This window comes from Peromyscus leucopus, chromosome 14 (assembly GCF_004664715.2).
Source record: "Peromyscus leucopus breed LL Stock chromosome 14, UCI_PerLeu_2.1, whole genome shotgun sequence".
Lineage (NCBI taxonomy): Eukaryota > Metazoa > Chordata > Mammalia > Rodentia > Cricetidae > Peromyscus > Peromyscus leucopus.
The window spans coordinates 5,436,143-5,459,037 of NC_051075.1; the positions used below are offsets into that span (position 1 = coordinate 5,436,143).

Below are 22,895 nucleotides of genomic sequence, written 5' to 3' on the forward strand. Positions count from 1 at the left end.
CTTCCTGCGGCCATCAGATCCAGACATAGAACTCTCTGCTCCTCCAGCTCCGTGTCTGTCCGCTCGCCACAGCGCTTTCCACCATGATGAAAATGGACGAAACCTCTGAACTGCAAGCCAGCCCCAACTACACGCTTTCCTTTCTAAGAGTAGCTGTGGTCATGGTGTCTCTTCACAGGAACTCTAACTAAGGCACAACCCCACCACACACTATACTAGTAAATAAACAGAGCTCTGAGGATATACGCAAGGGTTTTTAAAAAGCCATTTATTTAAAAAACTGGTTTGTCAAATCACATACATGAGCAGAAGAAACAGCCATGGAGGTGGCCCTGCGACACAGACTCCAGTGGGTGTCCCACGGCCCGAAAACAGCTGAAAAGGGGTCCTGCTGAGTTACGCTTCGGGTTCCCACCCGGCCCCTTGTAGAATGGCTTTAATTAGCATACAGTGCGAGGTAGAGTCCCAAGTGTGTTAGCCGATGCCTCAGGGCTCCGCTTAAAACAAAACAGAAATGAAAACCCCTTCCCCTCCGAGCAGGGAGGCCTCGCCCATCATTTTTTTCCCTTGGTGCAAACAGAAGCCAAGTTCCCCTCCCCAAACGCTTCAGCGTTCCCAACCGAAAAGTGTGGTGTTAGGCGGTGTGCTCCGGACATTTAATTTTCTTCACCTTCTGATTCGGATTCTAAGAGACAAGAAAGAGAAAAAATCAGGTATTTTATCAGATTCCTTTACATGAGCATCTCATGAGCATCCCAGAGCTGTGGTCAGCCTGGGATAGATTTACACGTATTCATTAGACAAAACAGTTACACAGGAGGCCAGATGGAAACCTCCGTAACGTCTGTTCCCCAGCGAACTAGTAACACAGGCTTCCCTGGGGAGTTGAAGCTCTGACTCTAAGACATGCTTTCATTCTGTGCCTCTGTCTCCAGCATGGCCCACCAGGTGAAGGTGCCGACACCCCGTTCAATCGCACCACGTGTGCCCAAGACCACCACTTCATCCTCTCATCTTCACCAAGTGGATAATCCGAGTTCCTTTTTTAATATTTCTTTTAAAAAAATTGTATTACCTTGCTTTTAGATGTAGGCGAAAGAAAATGCTTGTGTTTGAAGACACATTTAAGGAAAGCGAGGGGAGGGGGCCTGAAATAAAATGGCCATCAGAGTTGTGAAGAAGTTACCTTCTTCTGCGTTTTGTAGCCACTCCACAAACTTCTTCATCTGGTCAAGAAAGACACTTTTGCCCTTGGCGGCATGAGCCTCCTTATACCACTTCAGGATCGCCTCCTCGCTCAGAACGTCAGCTGCAGTTGGAAAGCAAGGGTGCCGAGTTACCACAGGAATGGCATGTTTAAAAAGACTGCTGTGGGGGCGGTTCTGGAGAGCTGGCCGAGGAGGGACGGGCACTTTCTGCACAACCATGAGGACGAGAATTCAGATCCCAGCATGGATCCGTCCAGACTCTGCTTATAACTGCGGCTCCAAGGGTGTGTGTGTGTGTGTGTGTGGTGTGTGTGTGTGTGTGTGTGTGTGTGTGTGTGTGTGTGTGTGTACACAGGTGGATTGCTGTGGCTTATAACCCTGGCTCCAAGGGTCTGTGTAGGGGGAGCTGCAGCTTGATGAATCCTACAGAGTCAATGAGAAAACATGAGCCTCTAGTTCAGGGTAAAACGTGATAGAGGATATCAGACTTCTTCTTCTTGCCTCTGTTAGTCAGTCTCCCGCCCTACCTCCCTTCCTCCAAGCTTATTTAAAGCAGCACAGAGCCACACCCCACACCCTTACAATCAGCTCAGTTCTGGCGATAACAGCGACGGCACCATATCAGTCAGGACACAGTGCAAGCCGCACAGGTCAGGACTGGGCTGAGGAAATCTTGCAAATGAATCAGCAATTCCAGTTTTAGAAAACCATGTCCTGACAAGTTCTACCACATAATGATTAACGTGCAACCTCAGCTATGAGGCACGCGCACACACACACACACACACACGTGAGCCTAGGAGCTGGAAGCTGAAGAATCAGGAACCACAGTGAATGCTAAACTAGTCGGCCCACACAGGACCTGGTCTCCTAAAACAAGGAACAACCACATGGCTATTTGCTCTTCTCTTTGATTTCCCTCGTTTGTTAAGGAGAAACAGCAACGAGAAAGACTAAGGTCGGATGCAAGGAAGATGGCGGCGGGCAGACAGGGACGAGCTGCAGGGCCGCACCAGCAGGCAGCCCCACCTTCCACACCTCGCGCTGCCGCTAAATTAGCATCGTGCTCGGGATAACAGCCTGCGCCACAGTGCAGTCTCCCGGTCCACAGTAAGAGAAAGGCACTGCAAAAAGGTGTTAGGAATGTTATCTACACTGTAAATGGCACCCCATGAAGTGATCACGAATGATCATGAATTGAGGCCACTTAAGGGCGGGGCAATATGAAAAAACAAAACAAAACAAAACAGCCTACGTACTCTGCAGCGTCCTAAGGGTGGTCTTTGGGATTGTGTCCCCGGTAAGTGTCTATTCCATTACATGTACTGATAAGTAGATGTAACATTGATGCATCATTCCAACGACACATTTGCAATTAAAAAATAATTTAAAATTACTATGGCATTCATTTAAAGCTTAGTACCATTTTCATAAGAAATACACTTAGTTTTCCTTTCCTTTATACAAACAAACAAGCTGGCTTTTAGAAAGGGCTCTTGGTTTAAACTCAAGGAATGGGTAAATAAATGATTAAAAAAAAAAAAAAAAAGCTGGGCGATGGTGGCCCATGCCTTTAATCCCAGCACTCGGGAGGTAGAGGCAGGCGGATCTCTGTGAGTTCCAGGCCAGCCTGGTCTACAGAGTGAGTTCTAGGAAAGGTGCAAAGCTACACAGAGAAACCCTGTCTCAAAAAACCAAAAAAAAAAAAAAAAAAAAAAAAAAAAAAAAAAAAAAAAAAAAAAAAAACAACAACAACAAAAACCCCACAAAACAAAAAACAAAAAAAAAAAAAAAGGGAATAAAAAGAAATGGGGAGGGGCACTGGAGAGATGGCTCAGTGGTTAAAAGCCCTGGCTGATCTTCCAGGGGACCCAGGTTCAATTCTCAGTACCCATGTGGCAGTTAACAATCACGTGTAACTCTAGCCCAGAAGAGAGAATGAACGACCTTTCTGGCTTCCACAGGAACTAGGCACACACACGGTGCAGACATAGAGACAGAACACCCACACATATACACGATGTGGCTGGTCTAGAGCACAGGCGTTTGTTTCACTTGTTAAAGAATCATTTGATACCCTACATTTTGCAAAGGAAAGACGTCTGGATTTGTTCATTGATAAGTGCAGGATACCCGGTACACAATTATTCTTATCCTCTAGCCTTTCTGCTGCTTCCCAAACCTCCACCAGACCAAGCCCAGATTTTGTGAAGGGACAGAGCAGGGGGTTATGGTCCCGGGAAGTGAGTTGTTGCTGTTCAAGACAGCTTTGCAGAGATTTGTCGAGAATACTAACTAGGGGTGGTTTTCAGATCACTTGTAATTGGTTCATTGTCTTTAAGACACTTTTGACTTAGACTTAAGAAACTCTTTTGATCACTCACCCCCAGGACTGAAAGAATTTTCAGCACACATGTCCAGCCATATGCAGCAACTACTATTGTTATAAAAATGGGTTGGTTAGAAGACACAACAAATACGGGCAGCTGATAGAGATATAAATGGAAACCGCACTCTTTCCACACATTAATGAATGGGGATCCCACCTAATGAGCCAGGCAGCTGATGTCACCTGCTGCTCGGAGGCACCAGGCCTTCTGAAGGCAGAGCTCAGGCTAGGGTTTGTCACCCCACGGAGGACAAAAGGAGCCATGCACATACTAAAATATGTCCAAGACAGGGATGGAAATGACAGACTGGCAACGCCACATCAAATATATCCACACACACAAATATAAACCACCCACAGTACAATGGAGAGGTCTGAGAAGTTAAGAATCCCATTTATTAAAAGAGTCTTTAATCCCAGCACTCGGGAGGCTGAGGCAGGCAGATCTCTGAGTTCAAGGCCAGCCGGCCTACAGAGTGAGTTCCAGGACGGCCAGGGCCACACACAGAAACCCTATCCCGAAACAAACAGAACCCCACTTATTAATGAATATTTGTTGAAAGACCAAATTTCTAGCACCAGGGAATTATTACTAAAGAGCTAGAGCCACCGCCTGGGACAGTTAGGCATACCTGGATATCAAAAAGTTAAGGGGGGGCTGGAGAAACAGCTCACTGCACAAGAGTGCACCCCCTCCCCCTGCCGCAGGTCCTGTTGGTTCCCAGAACGTACAGGGATGGCTCATGACCAACCACCTGGACTCCTCCACGGGAATCCGATGCCTCTGGCCCGGGAGGGCATCAGCATACACATATACCAGGTGTGGCACACGCCTTCAATCCAGACACTGGGGACAGAGAGGCAGGTGGACCTCTGTGAGCTCAAGGCCAGCCCGGTCTGTGTAGTATTTTTCTGAGAGAAGGTTTTACTCTGTAGCCCAGGCTAGCCTAGATCAGGCTAGCCTTGCCTCCTCCTGACTTTCCCATTTGTGTAGCTGGGATTACAGGCAAGAGACATCGGGCTTAGGTTTAAAAAGGAATTAATTCCTGAGGAATGAAGAGAGGGAGGGACATTCCTATCCTAAGGAAAAGTGGGAGAGGGTTTTGTTAAAATTACAAGCGTTCCCTCACACCAGATGATGTATTTCCTTCCATCTTGCAATTTTCACAAGCCGGGAACTCTTCTGTCTATGTGATTTCCAGCACCGAACAAGAGCGGCCATACAGCATGCGTTCATCACACACACAGTAGACAAACCCAGGGACAGAACAGAGAGGCTGAGAACCATGGAGCTTTACAACGTGCTATTCTATAGTTAAGTCTAAAACTATACCACCGGAAACTTAAAAAACTCAGAATTATACATCGGGAGTGTCACATGAGGACATACATCAGGAAGATAATTTCCCCAAGAATGCTGGGAGTGAGCGTTTGCTGTAGAAGATTATTTTCTTTAACTGTGTGAAGCTGTGTTACTGTGCCTGTGTAAAACACCTGATGGGCTAATAAAGAACTGGCCAATAGCAAGGCAGGAGAAAGGATGGGCGGGGCTGGCAGGCAGAGAGAATGCATAGAGGGAGACATCTGCGAGGAAAGAAAAGAGACCTAGGAGCCAGAGAAGGGGCGGAGGGACGAGAGAGAGAGAGAGAGAGAGAGAGAGAGAGAGAGAGAGAGAGAGAGAGAGAAAGAGAGAGAGAGAGAGAGAGAAAAGACTAGGACTCCAGGGGTCAGCCACCCAGCCTCACAACAAGCCACGGAGAAAGAGTAAGATTTACAGAAGTTTTCAAGGACGTGCCTCCAGTTGTGGAAGGACCCCAGCTACAAGCCTGCAGCACGTGCGCCTTTGGGGGACACTTCCCCACACTGTAGGGAGTATGGTGAGACTCACGCGTTTTATTTCATTTGCTTATTTTTAGTTATTTCATTGTTTATATGTATGAGTGTTTTGCTTGCATATAAGTCTGTTCACCATGTGGGTGCTGGGAATCAAATCCTGGTCCTCTGGAAGAACAGCCAGTGCTCTCAACCACTAAGACAGCCCTGCTTTCCCCTGGGACTGTTTTGTGGGGTTTTTTAGTTTGTTTGGAGACAGGGTTTCTCTGTGTAGTTGTAGAGCCTGTCCTGGATTTCGCTCTGTAGACCAGGCTGGCCTCAAGCACAGAGATCCATCTTCCTCTGCCTCCCGAGTGCTGGGATTAAAGGCGTGCACCACCAAAAAAAGATGTACAGAAGTAAGAGAATGGGAAAAGCCCAGAGGCAAAAGGTAGATGGGCTAATTTAAGTTAAAGAAAGCTGGTTAGAAACTAAGCCATATTAAGGCCTGGCATTCATAAGTAAGACTAAGCCTCCGTGTGATTTATTTGGGAGCTGGGTGATGGACACCCCCCTCCCAAAACAAAAACCACCACCAACAGGTGTGGGCCCCCTGGAGGGGACATTACAGGACAGGCAGCTGTGAATGCATGGTGTGGTGCCCGGAAGTGAACTAGGTCCTCAGCACTAACAGCTGATCCATCCCTCTAACACCTTAGTCCTCCTTTAACAAGTTCTCCAGCTGGGTCTTACACCCACTGGAGCTGGGAAAAGAGAACTTAAACCCACTGTTCATCTAGGCTTTCCGGGCACGACACAAATGAAGCCCCTATCTCCTGCTGCACAAGCACCAGTTAAAGTGCGAAATAATCACAGTTAAAACAACAGACACGGTAACCTAGCAACGCTCTGAACGGTGGTGGGAACATCCGTTATCCAGGAATCCCTTGTTCTCAAGAGGAAATGTACAATATTTTACCCAAGAAAATAGGCTGTAAGTATAAGTCTCAGGGAAAATTACAAAATTACCTAAAAATAATAATTTTAACATCTCAGTGATTTATCTTTAGGTCCCTAGTGAAAAAGTTTTCTGATTTCCGTTCAAAATAAACGTGATTCTGGGGCCCTTCCCGCCACAGGCAGGACTGACTTCCGTTATTTAAGAGGCATGAATGAAAGGCTTACGGAAGAGCCGCCGCCTCTGCCTTTTATTTCCGGTGATTTTATAATTTCAGGTCACTGTCCCTTGGCATCTGGGACTGGAAACTAGCAACTGAAGTAGTTTTAGTTCCTGTCATTAGTTGCTCTGAGGAACATAATGGGAAGGACGCTGGCATTGATAGGCACAGTGAAATCTGAAGGGCTTCAGCGGTTCACACCACTTACAGGCCAATTAGTTCTGAATCTGAACCCCGCCCCGTCTCCAAAAGACACATGTTTTGAATGCTTGTCCCCCATCTCGGGGTACTAACACAGGCTGTGGAGCCTTCGGCAGGAGGGAGCAGGTGGCAGAAATCAGTCCCTGGGAGTGGGTCTCGGAGTCACACCCAGCCCCGGTACTTCCCACGAACAGCTCCGGCCCAGGCCTACTGTCATGGGTTGAAACCACAGAGACCATTTTCTCAAATGGATATTTCTTTCTTTCTATAAGCTGTTGGTCAGGGACCATGGTTAAAACAATACAAACTGATATAACATTAACCATGCCAATGCCAAGCCCAGTAAAAAGTCCTTCCTTTTTTTTCTTCATTTTGTGTGAATTAAACAAAATAGGGGTTCTTCTAGAGAAATGAACATTCAACTATGGTGCCTCGGATAGAAAAACTTCTGATAAGACTCTGGTTACAGAGGTGGGGTGGGTTGGGTCAGAAAGCAAATGCAGAACCCACTTACCCTCAGCCTCTGCGGCGTCAGGTGAGTCAGCTGTGGCGCTGGCTGCAGAGCAGTGCTCTTTAGGTGGCCGGCCAGCACAGCCTGAACGGTTTCCTTTTTAATCGTTTTTCTATAATGAGGGTTTTGCCTACAGGCGTGCATGCACATTCAAGCACCACTCAGAAGAGGCTGCAGGCTCCCCTGAATGGTCATTACTGATTGTCGGTGAGTCAGCACGTGAGTGCTGGGAACTGAACCCAGGTCCCCTACAAGATCAACAACTGCTCCTAACCACTGAGCCACCTCCCCAGCTCCCAGGATTTTCTTTTTAAAATTCACTTTATACATGTGCACTGGTGTTTCGTCTGCATGTATGTCTGGGTGCCACGTGCATACAGTGCTGGAAGGAGCCGGGAAGGAGTGTTGGTCCCCAGGGAACTGAGTCACAGACAGTTGTCAGTAACCACAGGGGTGCTAGGATAATTCTGGGTCCTTGCAGAGCAGCCAGTGCTCTAAACCCTTGAGGCATGTCTCCAACCCCTCAGGTTTGGTTTGAAATGATATTAAGAAAATGCCCCAGAGGCCTGCCCACAGGCCACACATGCGGGGGCATTGTCTCAGTTGAGGTTCCCTTTTCCAAGTGACTCTAGCTGGGATTAACTTGATAAAAACTAACCAACACATTTGCTGTTCTGCAAACATAAAATATCACCCCAAAAAGACTTGTAAGATATATTCGTTTCAAGAATCTGGATGGTCGCTGGGTGGTGGCAGAGCACTCGGGAGGCAGAGCCAGGTGGATCTCTGAGTTTGAGGCCAGCCTGGTCTACAGAGTGAGATCCAGGACAGGCTCCAAAGCTACACAGAGAAACCCTGTCTTGAAACACCAAAAAACAAACAACAACAATTTTAATTGGATGGCCAATTAAAATTCACAGTGAAATACCACTAAGCAGTCAAAAAATACCTGTTACTCAACCATGTAAAAATGTTGTAACAACTTTGGGGGCAGGGGTGAGAGAGGCATCTGGACATCACCCTAACTAAGCTCACCTGGTTAATGAGAAAAACACGAAACAGGGCTGGCTGGGATAAAGGGGATCAGCAGGAGCTGGGGAATGGGGTGGGGGTGAGAGGACTGGAGTTGGAAAAGGGGTGTGTGTGAACATGATCAAGAGACAGCATATGTAAAGAACACAGCAGGCAATTTTAAGAACACAAAAGGAAAATAAACATTAAGCTTCTATTACCTTATCTTTGTGATATTATGCTACCTATGTATGTAATAACCTCTAATGAGCCTTCTGTAATGTTCAAAATGTATCTCCCAATTGCTCCCTCCCCCATTAAAACCACATCATCTAGCCCTAAAACAGCCCAGGATCACTTTTGTATGCTGTAGGTATGGAGACTGAGATCAGTTAGAGCATTTAACATTCATTTTTAGTGCTAGTTGTCATGGCAACCTAAACCTTATAAATATAATGAAAAGACAGTAAATGTGAATTCTTAAAAATAGCCTTGCCTTGGAAAAACAGGAGAATGGTTGGGCCAAACAACCAAAATGTCAAGTGAAAGGCTAATTATTCCAGTAATTTTCAAGTCAGGCTTATGGAACCGAAATGGGTCTGAACACAGTATATATAGCATTTTGATAATCACTGTTATTAGAGCTAATTGTTACAATTCAGAAGCAGACCCAATTATCTTATATAATTACATTGGTTCACTATAGCCGAGAAACAATCAGTTCATGCCCAGTCTTCTGGCAGCTTTGACCAGTAAGAAATGTTCAGGTGCCCAACTAGCAATGTTCCCGAAGTAGTGCATACGGGTGCGTGCCTTCTCTTTCTGTGATGCGGCCAACTGCCCAAACGTTCAGCAGTTAGCATATCTGGTGTCCTCTATAAGGACGGGCTTGTGATCTCGGCCTTACCCAGCTCTGCTCTCAGAGCTTCTGCAAAGCACAGAGGCACAGTGAGTGGACATGAGAATACCTTTATAGAAGAGGACCACGATCTTCTGGAAGGCTTTCATGAAGTGGATGTTGTCGTAGCAGTATTCCTGCACCTTCTGCAGGAGGACTAGCTCTGACTGGCCTTGGGAGCTGAACACAGCCAGCAGGGGAGCGTATTGCTGGAAGAGAGCAGAGGGGAAAGGTGTGACCTGGGGCCAGCACTGTCGGAATCGCAGCACTATGGAGGTTCATTTGGGCTGTTGTTATGGCCAATCAAAGCGAACTGCAGAGCAGTGTATCTGCCTAGATTCTTTTCACTGTACCCACTAAAGAGACCAAATATTGTGGACAACTGCAGAACCCACTGTGTATGCTGGACACTGTGGATGTGGGATCGCATCCTCAAGGCCACTGCGCAGCCTCCCTCTGCCGTTAGGAGGGTGGGAGTCTACTTCCTGATGTCCCAGGCATCAAAAGCCGCCTGAAGGGTCTTTCTGTTGTTGGTACACCCGCAGTGTCTTTGGTTGCTTTCTCTAAGACGACCTCATCGCCTTTCCTGGAGACTTCCCCATCGCCGCCGCTGGAACAGATCGGTCACTCCCCTCACCTCACGAACACCGGAGTCAGCATCTCTGGCCACCGAGTTCACATTCTGTCCTCGACTTCCTAACTGAACTCTATATGCAAGATCTACGGTTCCCACTCACCTCAGGGCAAAGGCACGCTGACCTATACCTGAAAATATGCAACTGACATCATCAATTTCTTCTCTAATTCTAATGTCTATTCATTGTTTACTCAAATAAAAGATTCGGGTATTTTTTTCATGTGAAACACAATAGTTAGCTCACATTTCTCTTTAATGTATGACCCTGAGGGTGACTCTGGATATTTCTGATGTTTTTAGTGAGAACTCACTTTGAGATGTTTCATGTTCTCATATTGGAGACATTTGAGGCAGTGGCAGATTTGAAAAGGAAAAATGTACACAGGATATGTTTAATTTGGTTCTGGGGGAAATGCAGGTGGCACCTACTTGTTCTTTTGTTTCTTATTGTCTGTGACAGGGTCTCCTGTAGCCCAGGCTGGCCTTGATCTTCCCGCCTAGACCTTCTGAGTGTTGGGGTTGTAGGAATGTGGCCCCACACCAAGCTCTACCTCTCAGGCTCCCAGGAGGTGCAGCTGACCCAGCACGGAGCTGGTTCCGATGTAAGACCCATTACCTTCAGGTGCTTGAGAGCTTGTTCTGCGACCAGCTCCTCCTTCTTGTTCCACTCAACAGCATTCATGATACAGGTCCACAGGAGCCCGATCACGGCTGTTTCCGGAAGATCGTTCCTTTTCATTTCCTCCTTGACATAAAGCACCACCTACATTTCACGGAGAGACAGTCAGTGAGCAACAGCATATCAAACACAGACGTTGGGGTTATTCCTCTCGCTGGCCTGGTCAATGAAGGTCAATAAAGGCAGGGTAGGAAACGCTGCGCTCAGCTTCTCCATTCCTGATACACACCCTCGAATGACAAAATGAAAGAAAACAGTAAGACCAATTTTTACCCCATAAACTTAGTTCTAGACAAAAGCAGGTAAATGGCATGGGCTAAGAGAAAGACTTTGTTTTCTAGATAATAAGTATAGGGATAAACCCTGTGGGTTCAGTAGAGTAGGGCACGTGAGTCTTCTTTAGGTCTAAAGAAAGCAACAGGTCTGTGAATTTTTATCTCTATTTTTCAAAATTAAACTTCTTGATGGATATGTTATAAACTTGCAAAAATCCCTTCTCTACAATGTATTCTCTAATTCTTATTGTTAAGATGATTCCCATGCCTCAGCTCAGTGAAAAGTCAATTGGTAAAGAAACCGTAAAGTACAAGGTCATCTCCTTCCTCTCTTTCCCATCTTTCCAGACAGGGAAACTTGCTCCATAGGTGAGGATGACCTTGGACTTCTGTGCTTCCTCCTAACTGCTGAGACTAGACACTGCACCTGGGTTGTGTGGCGCTGGCCCCAAGGCTGATGCATCCCAAGCAAGCCACACCCCAAATTCTGTCATTTTCTTTCTTTGATTCATGTGCATCCAGCAATATCAGCAGGTTCTCTCCCCTTTCAGATTATGTATAACTATGGAAACTTATTCTCAGTTCTGACATCTGGAATACAGGCCTGCCTAACACCGTGTTTCATTCATACTCAAATGCTATGCCTTTTTCTTTTTGAGATACAATCACAATTACAGGTAAGGTCTTAGGAGCGATTAAAAGCCATACAGTATTTTAGGTGTGTAACTCTGTAACTAGCAATACACCCTTTCCCTTTCCTTTTGTGAGAAGGTAACCATTTTTCTTACTTCTGATCTGAACTTCGGACACAGTGGGTGGAGGAGCTCTCAAGAAGTGGCTGGACCACCCCGGCTCAGAGCTGCCTGAAGATCTAGTGAGCGAGAGCAGGGGGCAGGCCTGCACCTCAAGCAGCTCCTCCCCACACCATGGAAAGCCACGCAGAACCCTAGTTTGAATATGGCTGGACACACTGCTGCAGGGAAGGCCAGGGATGCACGAGCATTTGGTGTTCTAACAACTCCACCTGGTGGACAGTTATCAGTGTGAGCTTCCCCGGCTCTCAGGCCTTCAAGAAGCCAGGCCAGGCTGAGAGCAGGGCAGCTGTGGTGCAGAGGTGAGGCTGAGAGCAGGGCAGCTGCAGTGCAGAGGTGAGGCTGGGAGCAGGGCAGCTGTGGTGCAGAGGCCAGGCTGAGAGCACGGCAGCTGTGGTGCAGGGATGAGGCTGAGAGCAGGGCAGCTGTGGTGCAGGGGTGAGGCTGAGAGAACGGCAGCTGTGGTGCAGGGGTGAGGCTGGGAGCAGGGCAGCTGTGGTGCAGGGATGTGGGAGGAAGGAGGAGGACTCCCAGCTCAAGTTTGAGTTTACCATGTCATAGAAAATGGCGTTTCTCAGCCTAAAGAAGAGCTTTCCAGATGCATAAACAGTGATCACTATCTAACACAGATAGTTCCAAACCCTGGAGCTTTTACACAGCCTTCGTAAAGGGGGGAAATGGAATGCCGGCCCAGCTGGTTGTTCCCCTTGTGGACTTGTGTTTTGTTTTCTCTTTCAAGGGTGCCAGAACACAATTCAATATTGGAACTCTTGCTGTACACGAATGAGGTCCCGCGTTTGACTCTAATCACCATGAAAACAGTGTGGGAGCCCGTTCTCAGGTTCCTCGTGGCTTTACCCAGAAGGTCCGAATAGAGGATGATCAGGACCATGGGCCTGAGTGCCAGTGTCTGAGATGGTCTGCACTTGGCTGTGCTGGGGGAGGAGGTCTTTTGCTCCACCCCTTGGCGTCTCTATAAAAACCCTGGGCCAGAGACAGTCGGGGCCCGTTGGAATAGGTTCCAGGCCCTCTCGAGGCTATCCTTTATTTTCTATCTGTTTATCTCCACAATATAAATCCTTCTATCTAACATTTCCTGCTGCTCACACTCAAGAAAATTCTGGGGAGCTGTGGGGTTGGTGGGTAAACTCCCCACAAAACAGAAACAAGCCCACACATTCACAACCAGTGATGCAAAATGCCCAGCCTGGACACTAAACACTAGCTAATGCCTAATACCAGGTGAGAATCCACAATAAAACAGAAGGCCACACTATGGGGTATTCTAACACTGGATAGATAGCCAAGTCTATATGTTGATGAAAACCGTTTGGTAATCATAGCAGCCTGGTAAAATAAGCCTTTTGAACCAAAATAACATTAATAGATATTTCTGGAATACCCCAAAATGTAATAAAAGGGGATTTTGAATGAGTACTTTGAGCCAACTTAAGTGCTAGGAAAAAGGGGATCGTGTTTAGCAACAAACGGTGGGAATGGGGGTGTGAGGGAGGGGGCAGGAAGCTGTGCTGTATGCCCTATGTAGGTAGTTCTTCCCATTGGTGTGTGTGCGCGCGCACACACACCCCAGCATGCATGTGCTGGGGATGGAAACCACGGTCTTGTGAATGTTTATTCAAGTGCTCTACCACTGAGCACACCTGTACCCATCCACCAAGCACATTCACCACAGCCTCCTACCTCCCCCGAGGGGGCCCCCTTCACCCCCATGTGGTGCTGCAGGTCGCCATGGCCTCCTACCTCCTTGATCGGACATTCCTGAGACAGTCGCTCTTGCAGCTCCTTCTGAAGCTCCTTCCTGGTGCCCAGCGACTGCTGGACTCGGAGAAAGTCGGACAGTTCCTTCAGCCCGGCGTCAGTGAAATACTTAGCAAAATGGTCCACACTCTGTCTGTTCACCGGGAAGAGTTCCTGAAGGAGAAACGGAGATGTGTAAACTGCAAGCTATTCAAATTAGGATGGAATTTCCATATTAACATACTTGTGATCTCACGCAGATGAGGACTGCTCCACAGCAGAGAACTATTCTTGGGATGGTGACTGAGTAGCACCTTTTAGAAGACGATGACTTTATAAAGAAGATTGCAAGATTGCGCAATGCAGACACTCGCCTTGCTCACTGGAACCACGAACCCCTTTTCTTTCACCTCAATCAACAGCACAGGACTAAATTTGCTTGACCATGGTGGCATACGTCTTTAATTCCAGCATTTGGAAGACAGAGGCAGGTGGATCTGTGAGTTCGAGGCCAGCTTGGTCTATAGAGCGAGCTCCAGGACAGCCAAGGCTACATACACAGAGAAACTTTTTTTTTTTTTTTTTTTTCGAGACAGGGTTTCTCTGTGTAGCTTTGTGTCTTTTCCTGGAACTCACTTGGTAGCCCAGGCTGGCCTCGAACTCAGAGATCCGCCTGGCTCTGCCTCCCGAGTGCTGGGATTAAAGGCGCGCACCATCACCGCCCCGCCAAGAGAAACTTAGCCTTGAAAAACCCAAACGAAACCCCAAAACAAAACAACCCAACAACAATAGCAACAACAACAAACCCCAAAAAACTGAATAGTACTTGAATTGTTTTTAAATTGAGAAGAAAAATTGAAATCATTAGCTATTCACACTGCTTTGTTAACTGCGTTAAAGTTTGCTTCTGTAAAGCGGAAATGATCGGAAACACCAGTGGCGGCTCCTCTCCAAGGACCTCCAGTCTCCTCAGCAAATGCTGCTCCTCACTATTCAGAAACAGAAAAGGAACAGCAGCGGAGATTCTCATTCTCCACTAAGGACGGTGGTTCTCAGTTGAGTTCTGATGAGACTCGATCTAAACTCGCCTCATCAACTGCTCGGCTTCTTACATAATTCTGATGGATTTTTTTGTTAAAACAAAAAGAGCAAAACACCCTAGCTGCCTTCATATTTTCATCACTTCATTTCACTGTACCCTACGCAGCTTGGCACCTGCTCAGGAACACTTAGTCACGATCTAATCCTGTGTGAATCCAGCACCCAACTATGGAATTGAGGCAATTTTCAAACTGCTGTCAAGTCTAGAGACAGGCAGGTGCTTTACATTAGTTAGGGCTGCATGTGTGCAGCCAATGACTCTGACTCATCTCGAGAAAGACCTGCCATGGGGCTGCCACCAGGGAGAGGAACACAGTACTGCTGCTGGGCCCCATTATCACCCCCAAATTTCCTCAAGTCATATATTTTATGTCAGAACAGAGTTGGTGGGAACATCTAACAAATGTGTGTTCACATCAAAACGTTTCTCACCATATTGAGACTTCATCGTTAATATTTACACTACCATTGAAGACTTTCCAGCTTTAGGGGAAGGTTAATTTCATTTTATGGAATGGTCCTTTCTGCTCCCAGAGAATAAAAGTGTATTGGCACTTCATTCATAATGACTATTTAAAATACAAGTGTTTCTAAAAAACAAAATTAAAACATCAACAATTATCTATGAATCTATCATCTATATCTATCTATTCATCTATCCATGTATCATCTATCATCCTCTATCTGTCTGTCTGTCTGTCCATCCTATTATATATCTTTCCATCTAACTAGTATGTTTATACACATGCTTGCATGAGTCCTCCGGGGAAACCCGTGGAGGTCTGGTGCTTCCGTATGTGGACCTGAGGAGTCACACTCAGTCTACCAGGCTGGGTGGCAGGCTCTCCCGCCCACGGGGCCACGTCACCAGACCTGAAGTAGACATACAGCATTTGGCAGGTGACATGGTTTAAGGGCAGTGCTGGGCACTTGCAGTCAGTTCTGGCTCCATTACTCAGTGCAGCCATTGAGCATTCTTGTCAGAAAGAGTGTGGCTGTCAGGTGCGATCTGAAGTTATGTCCCAGTGCAGGCCAGTCATAATGTCCACAGCTCATTTATGACGCAGATGTGCTCTTTCGGACACATCCCCTCATGACACAGACTTTCCCTCACTACCAAAGGCCTGTATTGATTATTGCTCCCCGTAATCTGTTCTCCTTTAGCTGTTGTCTACACAATTTTCTCTCTACAGATTTTCCTTTTTTGTTGTTTTTGAGGTAAAGTCTCATGAAGGTAGGCCTGGAACTGGCTTTGTAGCAGGCTAGCCTCAAACTCATGGCGATCCTCCAAGCCTCAGGCCCGTGTTAGGATTATAGACATGTACTGTGATGACCCTAACTTCACCATTTAAAAAAAATTATGTGTTCTGTGTGTTGCTCATTCCCCCAAAGTGGGATGTCACCTCATAAAGGCAAGGGTCAGTTTGCTTTCTTTCTATTTTCCCAGTTCCCAGAAATTTCTGGCATGTAATATGCCAAAACCACACTCGATGAATGAATAACAGGAAAATCAACTTCAGTTCCCCTTTTTGTAGGGTTATGGAAGAGTTTCTCCCATCCCATCTCCTCAGGCTTGTACACATGTGTCCTTCTTCTGTCACACTGCTGAGTAATGGCTAACGTTACTATTTTTCTGGACAGTTACATAAATTGTCTATCTTCACCAGACAAAAATGGCTCCCTTAGAATGTAACAGACGCCAAGTGTCTCATGTGGTAAGTCAGGGCCTCTCAGGCACCTGCTGCGCCGTGGATCACAAGCAGCCTGTCCCACCCGACCTGTGTTGTGAGCACTTGGGAGAAACATCGTCTATGCTTCGCATTCCCACAACACACGGATCTAGGAAGAACAGTTAAATGTCGTACGTTTTCAAAACAGATGACGTTTCACACCTAGTCATCTAACTAACCAACCCATGGCTGTTTAAGAAACCAGACTTAGTGAGTCTCTTATGGCAAGTTGTGGTAAATTCTGTTTCCAATCACCAACATAATAACATCTCTGTCAAAGACACCCGCGCCCCTACTACAGAGAGAGAAGTAGCTAAATGTCCCTACTCTATTTCCAGGATGCCAGTGACTTCTTTGTGAAGTTTTAATTTTAAACTATATTTATGCACGTGTGTCAATGTGTAGATATATGCACAAGGGTGCTGGTGCCCTTGAAGGCCAGGCCAGAGCGTTGGAGCACCTGGAGATGGAGTTACAGATGTGTGTGAACTACCTCTTCCCCATACAGGGGCTGGAAACCTCTGCAAGAGCTGTAGGCACTCTTAACCACTGAGCCATGTCTCCAGGAGGGCCAGTGACTTTGTATGCTTTTAATGTGCCTGAGGACTTGAGTTTATGACCCGTGTTCCTGTCCCATGCCATGCAGACATGATGTCCTAAACGGAGGCTGGCTGATCCTTCAGTCTGGTTTCTGGGATGAAAAGACATATGGAACCCAGCTAGACAAGATCCACCTAGTTCATGGATGATTCACAGGCTCCCAAAATGCTATGGTGGGACTGGCAGGATGGGTCACTGGGTAAATAGGCTTCATGCAAAGCCCTCCAACCTGAGTTTGATCGCCGTAACAACACAGTAGAAGAATAAACTACAGCTGTCCTGACCGCTATCTGTGTACTATGGCATGCATGAACCGCACCCCCGCCCAAAAGAAGGAAGGTGTAATATAACTTCTACTCAAGATATCACACATAGCTATCTAATTTGTTGAGATTAAAAGAGATTAAAAACATTAAAACTTTAGTTTTGTAAAAAGTTATTTGATATAGAAGAAACTATTTGTCAGTTTGTTTTATTATGCTGGGGATCGCAACCAGGAAGGCTTGAGTGTGCTGGGCAAGTTCTCTACCACTGAACTACCACCACCACAGCCCTCAAGAGAAAGCTTTCCTGTTAGAAAAGGCCCACACTCAGCTCTCTCTTCCCCTTCTTATTTGGCGCAGTACACTACCCCGTAGGACGGTCTTACCAGCGTACAGCACTCTTCACCCCAGTCAATCCTCTCTAGGAAAGCCCTCATACATTCCCAAAGGTTTCCTCATGATTGGCCTAGGGGTATCTTATTGATTTAAAATACATTAGGATGTATGGAAGATAAGAATGGAATTAAGTTTCTCTGTGATAATGAGAAATAAAAGGAGCACAGTCCAGTCCAGCAGAGCCTGGCATGTCACCGACATGCCAACACGCTCAGAGCAGCCGCACAGACAACCTTTGATGCACAAACACTTACGAGCAGCCGCTTGTCCAAGTTGGCTTTTCTCAAGGAAGAGGTAACAGAATTGGCATCCTTCTCCGCCATCCAGGCTTTGAAAAGCTTGACAGCAAACGAGGCTGCAATGCCTGTTAAAAGAGAGCGAGAATGTGATCCCTGTGTACTGGAGACCCCTTGTGTGGCCTCGCAAGGCTACATTTCCAGCTAGGTTTCCTGAAATGGGTAACAGCTAATTTGGAAGAGAAGAAAAACAGGCAGACCTGCATGTACACCTCTCTTGTCATACTACAAAGAAAGCATCTTCATGAGAAAGGACCTGGGCATGATCCCGTATCAGGAAGCAGAGACAGGAACATTGTTACCAGAGCTAGACCACCTAGTCTACACAGTAAGTTTGAGGACAGGCAGGGCGACATGGTGATATATCACTTACAAAAACAAAATAAACCAACAACAAAATAATCAACGAGGAAAATAAATCAAAACAGTTCTTAGCCAAGCGATGGTGGTGCACACTTAATTCCAGCACTCAGGAGGAAGAGGCAGGCAGATCTCTGAGTTTGAGGCCAGCCTGGTCTACAGAGTGAGTTCCAAGACAGGGCTACACAGAGAAACTGTCTCAAAAAACAAAAAACAAAGTTTTTAGAGCAGGACCCCTGATTTCAATCTGGTATAACTTAATTATTCATGTGTTTATTTATGAATTAATGTATTCATATTTACTTAGTGTGCATCTGCATGCAGAGGCCAGAGGTCAACATTGGGTGTTGTTCCTCAGAAGCCCTTCATCTTGTTTTCTGAGACAGGGTCTCTTCACTGGCCTGAGGTTCCCCAGTTAGGCCAGGCCCCAGGCACCCTCCTATTTCTGCTTCTCAGCACTGGAATTACAAACTCTACCACCAGGCCAGGGTTTCTACACAGTTACTGGCCTAAAAAGTACTGATTCCAAGAGCTCATGGTACCGAAGTCTGTCTGATGGCCTGTACGGTAAACCTTGATATTCAGAGGGATAAAGGTGTACTCACAAATCCTAGCTACTGGAGATGTTTGGGGTAAACACTGCCTGACTTACATTCATGGTATGAACTACATCAAGACCAAAAGTATTCTATGGTCAAAAAAACGGCAGATAATGACTGGCGCTCATGTCGATGCTAAGACTACCCCTGGCTATCTGTGCCACCTGTTGTTGTTTTTACTAGAAAATGCAACGATGGACCTGAAACCTCCGATGCTCTGCACCAACACACCCACTGCATTTGGATGAAGACTCTGGGATTTATGACCAAGAGACACAGGCAAAGGATATGAAAGAACAAATTTACTCTGGAGAGAGATGGCTTCCCACTCTCCTCATCCCTTCCTTTCATGTTGTCATTACTGAAGCAAAAATGCCGAGGAGGCCCAAGTTTGATGTGGAGAGCCCAGGGAGCTTCCCAAAGGGCCTGGCTCTGGAATGGCCACCTTTTGAGCTTGGGTGCTGAAGCTGGACAAGCTGATGGATGGGCAGGACCAAAGTGCAAGAATCTATTTAAGATTCAGACTCTCAATTTTTATTTTATTTTTTGTTTGACCGAATTAGGGTTTTGCTATGTAGCTCAGGCTGGCCAGGAACACACAATTCTCCTGCCTCAGCCTTCTAAGCAACTAGAAGGGCGGAAGCGTATGTAGTTCTAGTGACAGTGACGTTAAGAGACGTCGTAAGGACTGCCAGCAACTGAAGTGAACCCTTGACGTGGATGATCAGCAACCTTTCAATTTATACAACATCAAGACTGCTTAAAATTAAACACATGGCATTTTAAAAGCAATTTAGATAGATGTGTAGATGTTCATCAGGAAACCACTCAATCCCTTATCCATATTTGAATCATGATTACTTCCAAAAATAAAGCATCAGCTAGCGAGCAGACAGTTTTTCTGTAACACTTCCAATTTCTAAATATAAGCTTATATTGCATTTGATGAAGTTGTATTGCATATGGTGTGGTTGAAATATTTAACTGATTTTCCTAAATTGAATGTCTGCCTAGTATTGGTGGCATAAGCAGCTGCCAATATCTCCTTTGCTCCTTTCTAAAAGAACTCCTAGTTGGTCAGGTCAGGTTGACTTCTGATGCGTCTGCGTCCTGCACCTCCTCCTGAAGTCCGTCATCACTTCAGTGACCTCATCCTGCTGGCAAAGCTCCTGGACTTAGGCTGACAAGTGCCGTCCTGCTGAACACGAGGAGGGAGGTCTGTGCTAGAGTCGATCTGAAGACTCAGATGATGACCGGGGAACCAACCACTCTTAGGATGAAGTCTATGCTATCAGTGACATTCCCATTTACTCTGACATCTGCCCTGACTTTACAGTTATCCTTTCATTTAAAAACCATGGGTCAGCAAGATGGCTCAACAGTTAAAGGTGCCTGTGCAAGCCTGGTGTCCCGAGTTCAGTCCCTGGAATCCTCATAAAGGTCAGAGAAGAGAGCTGATGAGACAGAGGTGTCCACAGATAGACACACGCATGCTGCGATCTCTCTCTCTCTCTCTCTCTCACACATACACACACACACCCCTATGGAAATATGCTTATGAAATATGCTACTTTTCAAGATGATTTTTCTTTTTGTGATTTGGAGGTGGAACCTGGGCCTGCAGACAAGCCAGGCAGGGATGAATCACTGAGTTACACCTCCACTCAGCACAAACTTTCAACATTATTATTAGGTTACAGACTCAATATAACTTTAATACAATTAGGCGATGAAGTAAAAATAAGACTGTTCTGTAATCTGTCTTATAAGAAAAAAAACAAAGCATGATTGAAATTTGAAGCCTAAAAAACAAAACCAAAAAAAAAAAAAAAAATCTATATTTAAGCCTATCGCTTTGTATTACAGGAAACCTGGAATGTTTTTGAAGTTACTCTGTTAGTGAGTGGAATGATCCTGTTTTCTTGGATGGTTACTAGAGAGGAGTTGGGCCAAGGTAAAACTTAAGCCTTTCCTAATTAGGAATTAAAAATGTACAGCTTTAGTTTCTAATGATGGTAAAGTACAAGGAAAAACTATGATGCAAACACAAGATCACTCCCGTGGCAGAGGCATTTTCCTCCCCATTTTACTATAACCAATTTCAAACATGGAAAAGGTGAGTGACTGAGTCATAGAATGACCATCTAAATTCTATAATGGTTGTTCTTAAAGACTTATTATTTTTATTTTATGTACATATGTGTGTACCTGAGTATTATATGTACACCTCACATGCGCATGTGCCCATGGAGGCCAGAAGAGGGCATTGGCTCCCCTGAAACAATGGAGTCATAGGCAGTTATGAACCGCCTGATGGTGTTGGGAATTAGTCATCTTCAGCAAGAGTAGAATGTGCTGTTGACTGTTGAGCCCCACCCCCCACTTGGGGTTCCATTAACTAGTAAGGTGATTCTTTTCTGTTGGGATGGCTAGGGTAATCTAGTATTATTGATGAATAAAGTGTCAATTGTACCTTCTCTTTCTGTGCATAACAGGCCAATAACATAAGATACATGAAGTTTGAATTCTTTTCAGAAAAATACTTTCAAATATCTCAGTATTAACAATAACTAATAGTTCTAGAATCATAAGCCGGACAGTGTAGAGAATCTGCAGAATGCCACTTGTCTCTGGCCTTGCTCTTTTCTCCTCGCTGTAAGAGCACTATGGCCCTCCCACTATGGGTGTGAATGAAGCCGGGCTGTCTGTCCTACACGCAGGAGGAAAACCTCCCAGAAGAAACAGATGTTCTCACAAAAGCTCCTTTAATTTATTTTTAAGGAAAATACTGTTTTATGTTAAATTATAATTTGCATACCATTATCCTCCTACAAGAAAACAGCCCACTTTTGTTTTGTTCTGTAATCAATTATTGCAGTAGTGCTTGCCAAACTTTGGAATTTGCACAAGCCTTTCTACTGCATTAATCCTGACTTTGCAATTACTCACTGTCTTGGACAGTGAATGCCTTTTAAAAAAGATATTTTAATGTACATGTGTGCTTCTGTATGTGCATGTGTGCATGTCCAAGGTCAGCAGAGTGCAGGCTCCCCTGGGGTTGTGGTTAGAGGCTGTTGTGAGCTGCTGGGAACACAACTCTGGTCTTCTGCAAGAGCAGCGAGTGCTCTGGACCAATGAGCTACCTCACCCTGAATGTCTTAAAAGTGTGACTAAAACCCACATCCGAGAACCCTGCAAGGCCTTCCTGTTTGTCTTCTTCCTTTCTTTCATTTAGGTAGGGCAACTGCCATGTAGTTCAGGCTGGCCTGGCACTCACTCCATAGCCCAGGCTGGCCTTGAACCTGTGATGACCTGTACGTAGGCTTCAGCCTCCCGATAGGTTTCAGAGGTTTGTAGGTTTCCTGTTCGGGAGGTCTTTTGAAAATGATGGGAAGTTTCTTGTTTCCACATGAAAACTGGAGTTACTAGCTGGTATTTTTATCTCCAAGGTTTTCGTTTGCAAGTAGAATTCCAATGCCAATATACAGCTGGTGCACATTCTTCTAATTCTTTATGATAAATGTGGACTTTCTTATTTGGAGGTGCACACACACACACACACACACACACACACACACACACACACACAGAGGGCGGGTGTTTTTCTAACTCTCTAGGGCGCCCTCTCCTCTCCGCCTCACACACAAGACCCGACCGAGCACAGTTACCTTCTTTGACTAAGCTGTCGGTGAAGAGGCTGGTGAGGATGGCTGCCGGAAGGGTTCCATTGCCCAGCAGGATCCCGGACAGCATTGCCAACTTGGTCTGCTCTGCTTCAGAAAACGCTTTAAGGAAGAGGAGAAGCTGTGGGTCAAACAAAAGACATCATGTCTGTGTGTCCAGACACCAGGGCAGAAGATAACAATGCAATGAGGTCATCCATCCAGGTCTAGGTGGCAAGGCCAGCGGTCGCACACTGGATGTACATGTGCATTGTAGCAAGTCCTGCTGTCTGTGACAGCACTTTCCTCCAGGTTCCTGCACATGTAGCTATAAACAGTCGCAATAGGAGACACTTGGGAACAGTGTGTATGCACAATACACATGTGGCTACTGTACATGGAAAAGGGGAAGCATATAGCGAACATGTTTCACTTTCACCCTTGCCCCCATGTTGAGTGACCACTTCCTCACCATGGCATATGCAAAAACTTTACTTTGGAAACAATAAAATTTTATTC

General features: G+C 45.9%; 1 protein-coding gene across 2 annotated transcripts in view; it reads right to left on the bottom strand.

Annotated features, from left to right (window-relative positions):
• Positions 1-247: 247 nt before the first annotated feature.
• The window catches only part of Bzw2 (basic leucine zipper and W2 domains 2), a 59,386-nt gene continuing 36,738 nt past the window's right edge, over positions 248-22,895 (bottom strand). For both annotated transcript variants that reach the window (XM_028878421.2, XM_028878422.2), the window contains exons 6-12: positions 22,383-22,518; positions 17,714-17,823; positions 13,373-13,543; positions 10,462-10,608; positions 9,279-9,417; positions 1,187-1,309; positions 248-685 (exon numbers count right to left, since the gene is read on the bottom strand). In XM_028878421.2, the coding sequence (XP_028734254.1) occupies positions 657-685; positions 1,187-1,309; positions 9,279-9,417; positions 10,462-10,608; positions 13,373-13,543; positions 17,714-17,823; positions 22,383-22,518 (855 nt within the window). In that variant the 3' untranslated portion in view covers positions 248-656. The remainder of the gene's footprint in view (positions 686-1,186; positions 1,310-9,278; positions 9,418-10,461; positions 10,609-13,372; positions 13,544-17,713; positions 17,824-22,382; positions 22,519-22,895) is intronic.